A 15,293-nucleotide genomic window follows, 5' to 3' on the forward strand; every position below is an offset into this window, starting at 1 on the left:
GCCATAATATGAATTTTAACAGTTGTCCAATAGGGCTGTCGGCTGTGTAGTAACCTGACCTCTGCACAACACAACTGATGGTCCCAACACCATTGATAAAGCAAGAAAGGTACAAGGTACTAGGATGTGGGTTGTGCTTACAGTTTTGGTGGTCACACAGCCTTCCATGTGCTCGCCAGAGGTAGCCTGAATGCCATTCGGTACCAAAATGAGATCATCAGACCCATTGTGAGACCATATGCTGGTGCATTTGGCCCTGGGTTCCTCCTAATGCAAGTTAATATTACACCTCATGAGGCTGGAGTGTGTCAGCAGCTCCTGCAAAACGAAGGCATTGTTGCTATGGACTTGCTCGCCCATTGAGCATGTCTGGGACATCACGTTTTGCTCCATCCACCAATGACGCGTTGCACCACAGACAACATTTGAGTCCAGGTCAGGGAGAAGATCCTTCAGGAGACCATGTGCCACTGTGTGCTGTGCTGCTGTGTATCACGTGTGACAATCACTTCACTTTCATATCCAGACCTCCATGGGTTGATAAATGTAATTTTAATAGTGTGGGGACTTGGCTCAGTGGTAGAGCGCATGCTTTGCATGTATGAGTTCAATCCCCGGTTCAATCTCTCTTTGCCTATGAAACAGAAGACCCAAGTATTTAATAAGACAATTTCATTCATTCAGATCTATGATGTCTTATTTTTGTGTTCCCTATGTTTTTTAGAGCAGTGTATATCAGCACAAATGTTAACAACTGTGTACAGATACACATACAGTCATGTGAGAAAATTAGGACAATTAGGAAAATTATGAAAGCCTGTATATTTTAAAACATATTTGGACATATGGATATTTAATATCAATTTTAATGATACTGAGGGATCCAAATAATATAACTAAACAATTAAAAATTAGGAAAAGCCTTTTTTCTTACATTTCTGTGAAATGTAATTTTAAAAGAATGCAATTTCTGATGAGGAATAAACTAGGACACCCCCACATATTATCCCACTTAAAATGGTTAAAATCCCAAACAGCTGTAACACGTCATGTGCATATGATCAGTACAATGTTATCCAGCATTGTAAAGAAGCCTTGCCCTGGTTAAACCTCAGATTAGTTTGGTGTGCTCCTGACTGTTGAAGTGTTGAAGTGAGCACCATGGTGAGATCTAAAGAGATGTTTGATGCCCTCAGAAAAAAGATTGTGACCGCTTATGAGTCTGGTAAGGGATTTAAAAAAGATCTCAAAAGAATTTGACATCAGCCATTCCACCATCTGAAAAATTGTTTACAAGTGGAGGACATTCAAAACAACTGCTACCATGCTCAGGTCTGGCTGTCCAAGCAAATTGACCCCCAGAGCAGACCGTAAGTTGCTCAAAGAAGTCATCAAAAATCCTAAAATGTCATCACGGGAACTACAGCAGGCTCTGGCTACTGTCAATGTGAAAGTGCATGACTCTACAATCAGAAAGAGACTAAACAAGTTTGACTTTCATAGGAGGTGTGCAAGGAGGAAACCTTTGCTCTCTAAGAGAAACATTAAGGCCAGACTGAAGTTTGCCAGAGCGGACGTAGACAAAGACAATGACTTCTGGAATAATGTTCTTTAGACAGATGAGTCTAAAATTGAATTATTTGGACACCAGAACAGAAGACATGTTTGGCATAAACCAAATACAGCCTTCCAAGAAAAGAAGCTCATACCAACTGTAAAGCATGGAGGTGGCAGTATCTTGGTTTGGGGATGCTTTGCTGCAGCAGGACCCCAGCTCACCATCATAGAATCCTTCATGAATTCTACTGTGTATCAGAGAGTGTTTGAAGAACATCTGCAAAAAAATGTAAGCTGAAGCAGAACTGCATACTGCAACATGACAATGACCCAAAGCATACCAGCAAATCCACCAAGAACTGGCTAAAAACTAAGAAGTGGAGAGTCCTGGAATGGTCAATTCTAAACCCTGATCTTAATCCCATTGAAATGCAGTGGGGTGACTTGCAACGGGCCCTCAAACATCTCACCGCTGAAAGAACTCTGCGTTGAGGAGTGGGGCAAACTTTCTTCTGATCGATGTCAGAGACTGCTAAAAGGCTACCAAGGGCGTCTCACTCAAGTTATATCAGTCAAAGTGGGCAACACTTGTTATTAGGAGTTAGGGTGTCCTAACCTTTTCCTCCATTAAAATACAAATTTTTGTTCATATATAGATATTTTTTTGGATGTGTAAAAAATGTTTAATTGTAATTAAGTCACTTTCTTTTCCAGACATACATAAAAAAATTATTGGACATTGATATGCAAACACTTCCTAATAAAGAGCTGATTATTTAATGGGGTGTCCTAATTTTCTGTTATGACTGTACATGGCTCACAGCAAGTATATTTCTATCTTAAGACAAACCATGGATGTCATCACCCACGGACGGGTGCTGCAGTGCTTTCGTTCTGTGAGTGCGCACAAAAAACAAAGTGGAAGTGCTGCACAGTTTATGCCTGTTTGTTGCAGAGAGTTGCACATTATTCATCTGCATAGACATTAGAAAATGTGAAAATGTATATGAGTAAATGTGGATTTTTTTGAGTGACGGGGCATGCCATTCTGATGACTACAGATATGATGACAGATCATAGTGATTTTACCAGCTCCACCTATGACAGGCCAAAGTATGGTGAGTCAAAACACTCAGTGGGTAGTACCGATGCACCCCTAATTGTTGTAATTATGTAATTCCAGATATATTATTTATCTTTTAATGCTGCCCTAATCTGTTAAACTCTGTCATATGATATCAATTTCATAACTTCATTAATAAATTAATTAACTTAATAAGTGTATTTCCTCTCCTGTTGATGTTAAAAATAAATAATAAAGTAAAGTGAAGTGATTGTCACATGTGATACACAGCAGCACAGCACACGATGCACACAGTGAAATTTGTCCTCTGCATTTAACCCATCACCCTGAGTGAGCAGTGGGCAGCCATGACAAGCGCCCGGGGAGCAGTGTGTGGGGACGGTGCTTTGCTCAGTGGCACCTCAGTGGCACCTTGGCAGATCGGGAATCGAACCGGCAACCTTCTGATTACAGGGCCGCTTCCTTAACCGCTAGGCCACCACTGCCAATACCTTGCCAATGGTATGTACCATGGCTATCTTTAACATTTGCTAGAGTGGTTTTGTATTAATCTAGTATTGGTAGTGGATGCATATGCAACCTAATTTTGTTAACTGATATGGGGACTTCGTGTATGACTGCAGATTGCCATCATATTTCTAGTCACTTGTCTTTTTCTACTTGTGCAGATGGAGTCATGAAATTTGATGGGACATATACACACGTGGACAAAATTGTTGGTACCCTTCAGTCAATGAAAGAAAAACTCACAATGGTCACAGAAATAACTTTAATCTGACAAAAGTAATAATAAATAAAAATTCTATGAAATTTAACCAATGAAAGTCAGACATTGATTTTCAACCATGCAACAACAGAATTATTTTTAAAAAATAAACTCATGAAACAGGCCTGGACAAAAATGATGGTAACCCTAACTTAATATTTTGTTGCACAACCTTTTGAGGCAATCACTGCAATCAAACGATTCCTGTAACGGTCAATGAGACTTCTGCACTTCTCAGCAGGTATTTTGGCCCACTCCTCATGAGCAAACTGCTCCAGTTGTCTCAGGTTTGAAGGGTGCCTTTTACAGACGGCATGTTTCAGCTCTTTCCAAGGATGCTCAATAGGATTGAGGTCAGGGTTCATAGGAGGCCAGGTAGTTACACAGTGACTACCTGGAGCCCTATATATAGGTCCACTGACTGATTACAAGACACCTGTGATGGACACACCTTGGATTAACATGTCCCTTTGGTCACATTAGTTTCATGAGTTTATTTTTTTAAATAATTCTGTTGAAGCATGGTTGAAAAGCAATGTCTGACTTTTATTAGTTGAATTTCATAGAATTTTTATTTATTATTACTTTTGTCAGATTCAAGTTATTTTTGTGACCATTTTGAGTTTTTCTTTCATTGACTAAAGGGTACCAACAATTTTGTCCACATGTGTATATTGCATATAGTTGATGGAAAAATGGTAAGAAATCAGTGAGCAGATATTTTTTTGTAAAGCATGATGCGTATAACTGTAACATTTATAATTTCCAGAATATTTTCCATTTCGCTTCAATGTGTTTGCGCAATGGGAACGACTTCATTTGGACTATGATTAAACCTCATTTTGGAGCTCCTGTGGATGTAAGTACTGGACATTCGGAAGACGTAAAAAATATGTCATCTGGAGTCAGTCTGCATCTTCACAGGATCAACAGAGGATGTCCAAAGATGACCTGAAAAATACATTGCTTCAACATGTCTATGCGCAGTGGATAACATAGCAGTGGTGTCATGACAGAGTTAACACTGTATTATACACTGACTGCTCTCTGACATCTAACAACCAGCATGAAAAATAGCTCTGAAATGAGCCACTGCTACATGTCCCAGCTTCTTCAGTTACACACTTGGATGGCTGCACACACACACACACACACACACACACACACACAGGCATAAATATGTTTGAAATAGGTGTAAAGAGTACTTTGGCCATTCGGCTTCGCCGTTCAGAGAGCGGCAGCTCTGACGGCTGGATCTGGAATTTGACTCCTTATGTCCTCATAAGGGGAAAGGCTACCTTTCTCATGCTTTTTCTGTAAATGTAAATGTAAATGTAAATGTTACAGATATAGACACCAAAATGGCGAGTCCTGGGGAAATCTCATTGGTGGCTGTAATTCTGCTGGCTGAATTTCGAAAAGAGACAGATATAGTATTAAGGGATGCCTAAGACTTATTGTCACTGGCCGAGTTCGGGGACGCATTCGCAGGCATGCTTGGAGCGGGTGGAGTAGTCGTCGTACTGGGAGAGGAGGACTGGAGGCGCTTGGCCGGTGATAAGGCGGACGGAGGTGAGCTGGAACGAGAGTGTGGCTGTGGAAGCGCCGCAGCGCGGCGGGGAGGGAACTCAAGGTCAAATTGGGGGCGAAGGTCGTGGTCACACTGGAGAATCCGATTAGAGATCGTCGTCACAAGAGGGGCAGGCAAAGTTCTAGGTCGGGGACAGGCAAAAGTCGTGGTCATGGATATCAATCAGTTGGGCGTGGGAAAATAAGGCTGGCGTCTATGGAAATAAATTCGTCAAAGAGCAGGCAGTGTCTCCTCAGTGTCACCTAGTTTTTATACTTGGCGCTGCCCGCTCTCACTTCCGTTTCCGGGTTGCCTTCTCCCCGGCTGGTCTAGCACTCTCTGGTGGGCTGGAGGTGTATTGGCCGTGACACGTATATAAAAGCAAAAAAATATGTAATTTCAACGGACCTTTAAAACCCTAGTTTGTACATGAACTGAGACACATTCTCAATTCTACTCATAATTTGCAAATATGTCAATAATTTATCAATTAGAAGTTCAATAATGTGATTTTTTTTTATTTGCAGGAATTAGTCATTTAGCAAGACTCTCAATAAAATCTGATGTCACAATTTATGTTAAATGTCCAGTACCAAACTTGGCTGCAGCAGCTGTGTGGAGAAGAAGGGGTGTGAAGAGTGCGAATGGAGGTTGTAAGCCTTTAGGCAATTTCATGAGGTCAACAGTGGACTATTGAGTTTCTGCAGAAGGAACTAGCAGAACTCATCAGAGTCAGATGACAGGAGATGCTAGTCACAGATCTGACAGGGCTTTTGGCTGAGACCAGGAGTTGTGCAACCTCCCGCTGTTCTTCTAGCAATGAAAAGTTTTCAAAAACACACACAGTGAAGGTGGTGTCTATCTGAATCAATTTAACAGTTTGAAAGGTGTGCACTCCCACTGGACTCCACCATTGCCTGAAGTTCTATGTGACTTACATACCTCACACCAAAGGACATTGGCTAGGCACGCAATGTATGGCACACTTCTATATTTTAAGGGTGTGTGTCAGGAGCCACTGAAAAGAATGTAAGTGTCAATGTCAATGCCATTCTCAAAAGGTCTCATATGTTTAATAATAAGCACTTTGAGTAATGGAAATGGAATAGAATGCATCGTTTTCCTCAGTAATTACTTGAATTAAGAAAATTCATTATATTCTTTAATTTGCATTAAAATGGAAAGAAAGCTCACGTTGAACCTTTTAAAAATGGGATTGAGATACGATACGCCATTTAACATTCTAAAAATATTTGGTGCCGTATATGAGGCTGCTCTTTGAAACAGTACCTGGCAGGATGCGCTGGTGAGATGCACAAATACAATTTAATGATGTAACATACTGACATGTGGTAGCCTAGAGCTCATCTATGTACCACTTACTACCATTGTGTCCTAAGGGGGACTGTCCCTCAAACTAGTGATTATAAATCGCATTGGCTAAAGGCCATAAATGTAAAATGTAAATCTTCATGAAATGTTGATGGTCTATGGAGTAAGGATGAAACTGCTTGATTAACATTTTATGTGTATTTTTCAATCTGCCCTCTCAGGGATTATAGACTGTGTATTGACCATTTCCTAAGCTCTAAAATAATTATTCTGAAAACTGATTAAACCAAAGCATTAAACCACCAAACCCAGCATGGATAAAGCCCGAAGCAAAATAAAAGTCTCTAATGTAAAAACTATAAAGAATATTTTTAGTGATCTGTAGCAGTAATGTAACTACAGTTAGTCACACAGTGAGAAGCACAGAGTGGAAGACAGGACAGAAAGAGATATATAGAGAGAAAGCTCCTCCTTTATCACAAAATAGTCATATAACAAAAACAAAACCCAAATGAAACCAATTAAAAAGCTGAAAAAAAAACTCATGACATAAGCCAAAAGAAATAAGAAAAATGTATGTCACACTCTCAATCCAGGGAATACAGACATTTTTAAAATCTCAAACTGACCTCATTAATATTGTTAAGCATGCACAACACCCCTTGCATCCCCATCTGTCCATCAAAACTGAATTTCCCTGCCAATTTATAGAAGGCATGCCACACAAAAATGTCCCACCTCCAGACCCATAAACACCCTGACCAATGCTCTGTTTTTCTATAGTATTTCCCAAATTTCCAGCTTTGCTACACATAAAATTGACAAACAGTATCATGTTCTTCAACAAAGAATTTTGGACCCCCCCCCCAAAAAAAACAACCCAAAGCCACAGAGATAAATGTGAGAAAAGACAACGTAAACAAATGAGGATGTGTCTCAGGAGAGCAGTGGTCTGCCACAAGGACAGTCAGTAGCTCATCCTCAGATGAGCCAGGTTTGAGCCTTCTACAGGTCCCAATTTAACACAAACAGCAGCATTCAGAATGGAAAAGCACTCAAAGACCAGGATCTAGCCTCTCTCTGATTGGTGCACCACCAAAAGAAATGTCCAACAGCATCTTCTGGATTCACTGTGCCAGTCCTGATGGAGGCTGCAGTATATTTATGCCACAAGGATGAGACAATGATCGTCACCATCCCTGGAGTGATCTTATAAATGGTCCAGAGCGCTGACTACTGTCTCTGTTTCAGTCTCTCAGTTCACACAAGTGTGTCCCTCCACAGTCCCAGGCCTATGGTGTTTGTGCAAGCAGGTCAGTTGCTTATGACTGGCATTGCTGCGTTCAAAATACGGCAAACTGCCCCTGATTGGGTAAAGCAAGTAGGTATTACTGTTATGTTTCACTCAGAAAGCAGTTCAGCCAAGAAACATACATGTAGATGAGGGTGATGGACGGCAATGATACTGAATGGTATAATGAAATAAAATAAAACGAAGCAGTGAGGAATGTAATAAGCCAGAACCAACTTTATTAACACAACCCGCACACTCCAAAATCATGATTCCTTTTTTATTACACAAAATAAAGGACTAATGCACATAACCAAAATCAACAGCTCAATAAAATAGCTTACAACATCCTCCAAAGAAAGAAATGTCCATGATTCAAACCATAAACAGAAATGCAAAATACAAACAGATTAAAAAGAGTTTTTTCACCCTATTTTTTTTCAAAAGAATAAGCACACCAAACATTAACCATAGCAGATACACCTCAGCAATCGACCTCATCCAAAGAATCCAATGCCAGGTAACACAGTTCTTTAAATGAACACAACCACCAGCGGCAGTAGGCCATGTGGCAATGACCCAGCATGCCATTCTTGCTCATGTCCATCTAAAGTGCCATCAATGCGGTAGGTCCAACTGGGTGTCCCCTGAGGACCCAACACTGCCAGAACCATGAAAGGACCTTTCTGATTCCTAAAAGAGCTTCACACCTAACTAGAACTGTGGCATGAATAACTCAAGGTAGCCCGACCAGATGAAAATTGGTTCCTACTTATGAGCCTTGGTTCCCATCAAAGTTTCTTCCTACTTCTCTGTTCAGGAAGTTTTTCTTTGCCATCCTTGCCTTTGGTATAAATAGTATCATGAGAGCCGATGGGCCATGCCCACATAGACAGAACACATGACCTTGGAATTGTGAGGCCATAAATGTCAACCAAGGGAGAAATTATGATAAATCAGAAGCATTGAACTTGATAAAATGAAATTTTACAAGGTGGCTCAATATGTTATAGACATTAAAAGGAATCATCACAGAACACCAGAAAATGCTAACTAAAAAGAATTTTTATGGGAACAGAATTTTCAATATAAATCTACTTATGACCACATACAGCCCCCTACTCACAGAGGGAGGACTACTGTCATCATCATCATTTCATGAGTTATTTCATAAAGTTGACTGCTGTCAGTCAAAAGCATCACCAAAATATGTCCCATGTGAGGCTCAGGCTTGCTGATCTGCACTCTACAGCTTCACATTCACTGTAACCATGGCTCAACAAACTCACCAGAGATCTGTACTCACCACAAAGAGCTGCTTCCAAAGCACCGCCCATTCTTGTAGCGTTGACGTCACCTCCATCACAATGGGGTCTTCTAGTGGAACAGCGGTCTCATACTGCCTGCAAACCACAAACAAACAGGATGATCAGCATGTCCTTATGGACAAAAGGACAGGTGAGTAATTGTGGGTAATTGAGTAATTTTTTCACTTTGCATTTGAATTGAGCATTCAAATAAACTAAGCATAAACTAAAAGAAGCATTCTTAGTTTACAGCATTTTTCCACACTTCCCTAAATATTGTCTATTAATGTTTTATGAATGTTTATATGAAAAACTGAAGACAACTATAAGTTACATTCAATTTTGATCAATAAATTCAAAGCAATGCATCCATAAGTGAACAAGTGGTTAAAATGTGACATGTTCAGTCACGGTTGACCATTAGAAACTACTAACTACAACTACAAGGCCACTGTTTTCAAAGGATTGTTCAGTATTTTTTGCTTCAAGACAAGTCTTAAGTGAGTTGAGCACTCCACTATGTAATGGATGTTCTCTGAGTTAAGAGGAACTTCAGTCCATCAATTAAACAGGCAGCAGGGGAGTCTGGCATTGGCCCTTTAATGATAATAGTGGCAGCAGGCAGACGCACTGGAGAACTGCTGAGTCGCTCAGCCTTGCATCAGAAGCAGCAGATCATAAACATTTTCAAACCCTGTGACTGTGAAAAATGTCAGATAAGGACTTTTTTATCCCTGCATTGCAGTCCACAGCTGAAAATATTTTAATAACCATGCATCTTATGAACATATATATATGAACATATATATGAACATGAAGAATTATAATCTGGACCACATTTCTGGGTTCCTGCCAATTTTGATGAAACATGTGAAAAATATCTGTGTCTGTCTGAGACATGGGAGAGCAATGGTCTAAATTGTGGTTTTCAGATCGTCGCATAGAAACAACAACAACAAGAACAAAAAACACTCAATAAATTGACACATTTGTTAGATATTTTTTACACACCGTTTCATATTTATATATAGCACTGCATTTTCACAAAATACCCCCATTAAACAGTTGGCTTATGCATTATTGGTTAGGAATGCATCATGGATCCTTTACATATATCTGGAGCGGTTAATTGGGATGATTGGGACATCGGGGATGCTAGAACTGGAAATAGGATGAGAAAATGTGGAATGCTATCTTTAATCATACAACATCATAAATTCAAATAGCAGTTGTCACATACTGCCATGTTCAATTCTCCAACCTGCACTCCAGATCATTGCTCTCCTAACCAGGTTTTGAATTCTACTTATTCTTGTGATTCTGTGATCTATCCTGTTCACTGATGTTTTAATAATTTTAAGTGGTCTTTCATTTTGAGTTTATAGCAGTTTGAGTTTATCCACAATGCAGCACTGCAGAGTACCAGCTCAATACCGAATACCTGCTACACCAAATTGGTTGCATTAACTTGATAAGCCTTGAAAAGTTGTGTTTCTCTTTGACTCTCAAAGCATGATCTTCAAAGCAACTCTCAAAAGATACCAGAAGCCTTTTTGCACTAATTTAGACAAGCCAGATTCATTCTGCAACAAAGAGTTTTGGATTGATGAGACAAAAATTATTTTTTTTTAAGCACTTTGTATATTGGAAAAAGAACACCTCATTCCAACATAAACATCTGCTACCTACTGTCCTGCTGTGGAGTCGTGAGGCAAATCCAATATCGATTAATTCTTCAGGATAATGTTTAAAACACAGTAAACATCTGCAAAGGCATTCATCTAGATTCACCTTGATTCATCATCGACCTAAAACATATATTAAAAAGAAGTGAAAGTTTAACCAATAATCCCCAAAATTAAGCAGGGTCTCTAAACAGTTTCATGTGACTCTATTTCTCAGGCAGCCCTTGAAGCTTTTATTTTTTTAATTTTCTAGAAAACTGTAGCATTCCTGCATGTATCCATCCGTCCATCTTTTATACTCTTTTATCCAGTTCAGGGTCAGAGACGAAGCAGAGACACACATATTAAGCACACAGGAATCAAACCCACATGTGATATTCACTAGAATAGAATATGAGACATACACACAAACAGTTGAAGTATGGGCCAGCATCACATGAAATATTCATGGTGAAATCTGACAGCTATATACGGAACGCTCCTCTGGGAGAATATGTGGACACACACCCAGGCTGACAACGCTGGAAGGGTTCTGCTGCAATGCTGTTTTGTGTGGGGACATGAAAGAGACACATGGTCTAAAAAGGCTTGTTTTTGGGGGCAGCTTTGTCGCCCTTATTTTAAGAATGATCCTCTCCCTGTCAGCTAAATCAGGCAGTAGGAAATAAAAACAAGGTAAATGTATTTAACCCATCCCCTGAGGGAGCAGTGGGCAGCCATGAAAGGCACCCGGGGAGCTCAGTGGCACCTCAATGGTACCTAGGCCGCTCCTGATTCTAACTTCTGATTATGGGGCCACTTCCTATCTCGCTAGGCTTCCACTGTCTCCAGTTAGAACCAGAAGACATTGTAGTGACTGCATTTCAATACTCATCCTACTTGATCTCAGTGCTGCATTTGCATTTGACCACTGCATTCAGGTTAAAAACTCTTGTGGGAATCAGAGGCTGTGCACTTGAATGGTTTAACTTATATTTAACTGGTATATCTAACTGGTGAATATCAATGGCCAATCTTCTGGAAGAAAAACATCTCACAACCATATTACCACTGTTATGCAGATGACCCACAACTGTACATACCAGCCAGACACAGAGAGGAAACCAAATTTGAAAAATAAAGAACTGTATATTGTATTAAAGTAGAATAGGTATGTCAAGTGTAATAATGGCCCTGGGGGTCTATCTAGGACAGTTTAGATGAGATGATCATCACAGTATTGTTATGGAATTCTAAACTGTATATTGATTTAAAATTTTGATGCTGTGTCTGAGTTTCGTCTCGTCCACCTGCTGAAAATTTGTTGACGCCAGTATTCGACTAGCCGAGACTACCACCTTTAAGAAACAGTTGAAAACACACTTGTTTAAAAAGTATTTCGGACAAGTCTAACACTAACACACGCATATGCACACACACTGCACAAAATAAAATAAAAAAATAAAAACACTTTGTCTAACACTTAACAATTCCCTAGCATGTTCTATTCCTGACAACTTAGGTCTTCTCAAGGCTCTTAGCTTTGGAACTCAAAATCTATAGAAACCGAATGAGAATTGCTCATTGCTCTTCCTCTTGTAAGTCACTTTGAAAAAAAGCATCTGCCAAGTAAAGTAAAGTAAAGTAAGGTAAAGTAATAACCTGGAGTCTTGTGAGTGTTAGTAAGTCTCCTCAACTAAAAAAAAAAACAATACTCAAAGATTTGTGGATTGCTCTAAGACATATAGCAGAAGAGAATGTTACACAATAGGATAAAGTGGCGGGTTCTTTTGTTTTAACCAATGAGATAAAAAAAAAGCTCTGAACACATCAGTTTATACTGCAGACACAGTGGCTTCTTATCAAGGTTATCTTCATCACTCAATTGTTCTTGCTCACACAACAACTATCATCATAAACACAGCATTTAGAAAAATAATTTACTCATGAAATTATAAAGCAATAAAGATCAGTGTGATTAAAATTATACATACACAGTAGGGCATTACGGTATTTTAGTCCATCTAACGTTTGCAGTGTGACAAATATAACTTATGTGAGTGTCAAAGGTTCGATTGTGTCTCATTGCAGATTATTAGTTTGGGGGGTGGTTCATGGTTGGGGTGTCATCATTACTGACTGAGATAATCAGAAAGATTCCATCTGCCAGATTTAGGACAGAGTCATCATATTTTTTTTTTATAAAGGAATTGCTTCTAATCCCCTCTTTCACCATTCAGTCCCAGCCATCTGAGTTTCTCTTTTTGAGCTACTTTAGATCCTGACACAGAGACATTCCAGAATGATATGAACTAAAGGGCCAAATTTTCAAAATGAATCAATTTCATCATGACACTGGACTACTCTTGAAACCTGCTCTGCACTGTCCAGTACCTTCAAACCTGGACCATGTTGAAGTATACTAAAAACCAACCAGACACAAATTTGAACAGGTTTCGCCTTTTTATGTTGACATACATTCCTGACCTTGGAGTCCATTGTTTCAGGTTGTCCTTGTGTGCTGAATATGTGGGGGCTGTAAAATGTAAGCACATTGAGACATACTACTTGTGATTTGGGTCTAAATAATAAATAAATGTTGTTCTGACATCTTTTAATGCCATTGTAGCTCTTATGTGGCATCAAACCAGATGGCTTAGTTTTCACTTCCTACTTGTCCTTATAGCACTTTTGGTAGGTCTTACATCGTTTTATCATGAGGTGCTGTTGTTTGTGTTCTCCCTGCTGTGTTTCTGTGGTTGGAGTTGACCAGCATACTGGGAGCAACAGCTAGGTGGGCATCTCATCATTAGTGTACTGGTGAGTATCCCTGCCTATCACACAGGAAACCAAGGTTTGGTTCCCTGACAGGGAAGCAATTCATGGGTCCTATAGAGGAATGGTGGCCTGTTGTTAATGAGCATATCATTAAGCAGAATGTGATGATGACAATAAAAAAACAGCCATGAAGGTAAAAAGAGGCAACTCTGAAAAGCAGATTCATCAAAGATACTTCACTTTCTCATGGTACAACAAATGATTACAACAAACGTGAAGGAAAAGGTGAAGGAAAAAGTCTATACTGATCCTGCAGGGTCATATCTGTAGATTATGGCCATATTTCTAATTCATGTGGGCTGTTTTGTAGCAGCATTCATCCTGACAAAATGTACATCTGGGTACATGCCCTGCTCCCTAATTGAATATGATACAGCTTCTCTCAGGTCCACATATGCAGTTAATAAATCCCAGCAGTGTGACAAAAGATCACAGATCACACCAATGCAGAGTTAACTCATTCATCACACACAGACGAAGAGGGAGTAGTACAGAGGAAGATAAATGAAGGAATGATCACCGCTTTCCCTTACGCGCCCCTCTCCCCCTGGCAGTTCAGAAGACTGTTAGCCATAATTCAATATAAAGGCACTTACCCTCTGTTGGTGACCACCGCCTTCTTCAGGTGAACGTAACTGGCAGGGAAGATGCCCTGAAAGAGGAGAGATACATTTAGCTGCACAATATTACTGGCAACCATACACTGAAGGTGAGAGAGATGGATTTGTATCATTCACTCCATCTCTCTGCCTATTTTAATAATAAAAAGGAGCAAAATGTAAAATGAAGCAAAACTAAACAGAACTGAAGATTAAATCATTTTTGCTAGTTTAATGCAAATGAATCAATCGATGGAGGGTTTGTTAATCCGGTTTTGAGAATAAGATCTTGAGATCATTTATCTGATCAGTCCTTTTCACTAAGCTAAAAAAAAAAAAATCACAGATAAGGCCTAAGGTTCAAATTCAGGTTCAGTTTATTTATAGAGCACCTTAAAACAACCAGTTGACCAGGGTGCTGTACAAGGTAATAAGTACATAAAAGGGACAGCTAAGAACAAATGCAAATGAATAAAACATTTTGAACATAAAAATATAAAAGCAGGACATAAAGCAATAAAACATAACTATAGGACATAAAACTAAAAAAATAGTAAAAATAACAATAAACATTGCTCCTTACCCAGTTCTAACTAAAAGCGGCAGAGAAAAGGTGAGGTTTTAACCTCTAGAGTAGGAGCAAATCTAACATGCCAGCTCTATCTCCACGAGTCTTTAGCCTATTCCTAGGGGTGGTCAAAAGCAGCTGATCAGATGGCCGATGTTGTCTTGCTGGACAATAGGTGTGGAGAAGGTCACAGAGGCACTCAGGAGCTGACACGTTTAGAGCTTTAAGAGCAATTATCAAGATCTTAAAGTCTATCCTAAACTTCACTAGTAACCAATGAAGTGAGGCCAGAATCGAGAATAAAGTCTTACCAAATCTCTTATCTTTATGTTGTTGTAGTGTAATCATAAAGTACCACTATAAAAGATGACCATTCAAAAGACGATCCATTAAAAGCCAGGTTATTCAAATAATTTCCTACAATCTACATATTAAAAATCTGGGGTTGTTCTCTTCTGGCACCTTACTGCTGCCTATTGTCCTATTAATCTCAGCAATTGCATCAGTTCATGTCAAAAAACACCAGTATATAATCATTTTAGTCCAAATTGACACCCAAGAGATCAGTCCAGGCAACAGACAGAGCATCTTATCAAACTGCCAGCTGGTTACCTAGAAAGCCCACCCAGAGACCCTGGTAGTTACTTTCACCATTTATCAATTATCATTTATCAAATGTGCTGTTTGTCACCTGATCATCTGATTAAGTTAAATTGA

The 15,293-nt window shown here is 39.4% G+C and overlaps 1 protein-coding gene across 13 annotated transcripts in view; it reads right to left on the reverse strand.

Annotated features, from left to right (window-relative positions):
* Positions 1-15,293, reverse strand: part of dock3 (dedicator of cytokinesis 3) — a 163,073-nt gene that overhangs the window by 89,518 nt on the left and 58,262 nt on the right. For all 13 annotated transcript variants that reach the window (XM_028999407.1, XM_028999403.1, XM_028999404.1 and 10 more), the window contains exons 4-5: positions 14,006-14,061; positions 8,907-9,003 (exon numbers count right to left, since the gene is read on the reverse strand). In XM_028999407.1, the coding sequence (XP_028855240.1) occupies positions 8,907-9,003; positions 14,006-14,061 (153 nt within the window). The remainder of the gene's footprint in view (positions 1-8,906; positions 9,004-14,005; positions 14,062-15,293) is intronic.

This window comes from Denticeps clupeoides, chromosome 12, assembly GCF_900700375.1.
Source record: "Denticeps clupeoides chromosome 12, fDenClu1.1, whole genome shotgun sequence".
In the NCBI taxonomy this organism is placed as follows: Eukaryota; Metazoa; Chordata; class Actinopteri; order Clupeiformes; family Denticipitidae; genus Denticeps; species Denticeps clupeoides.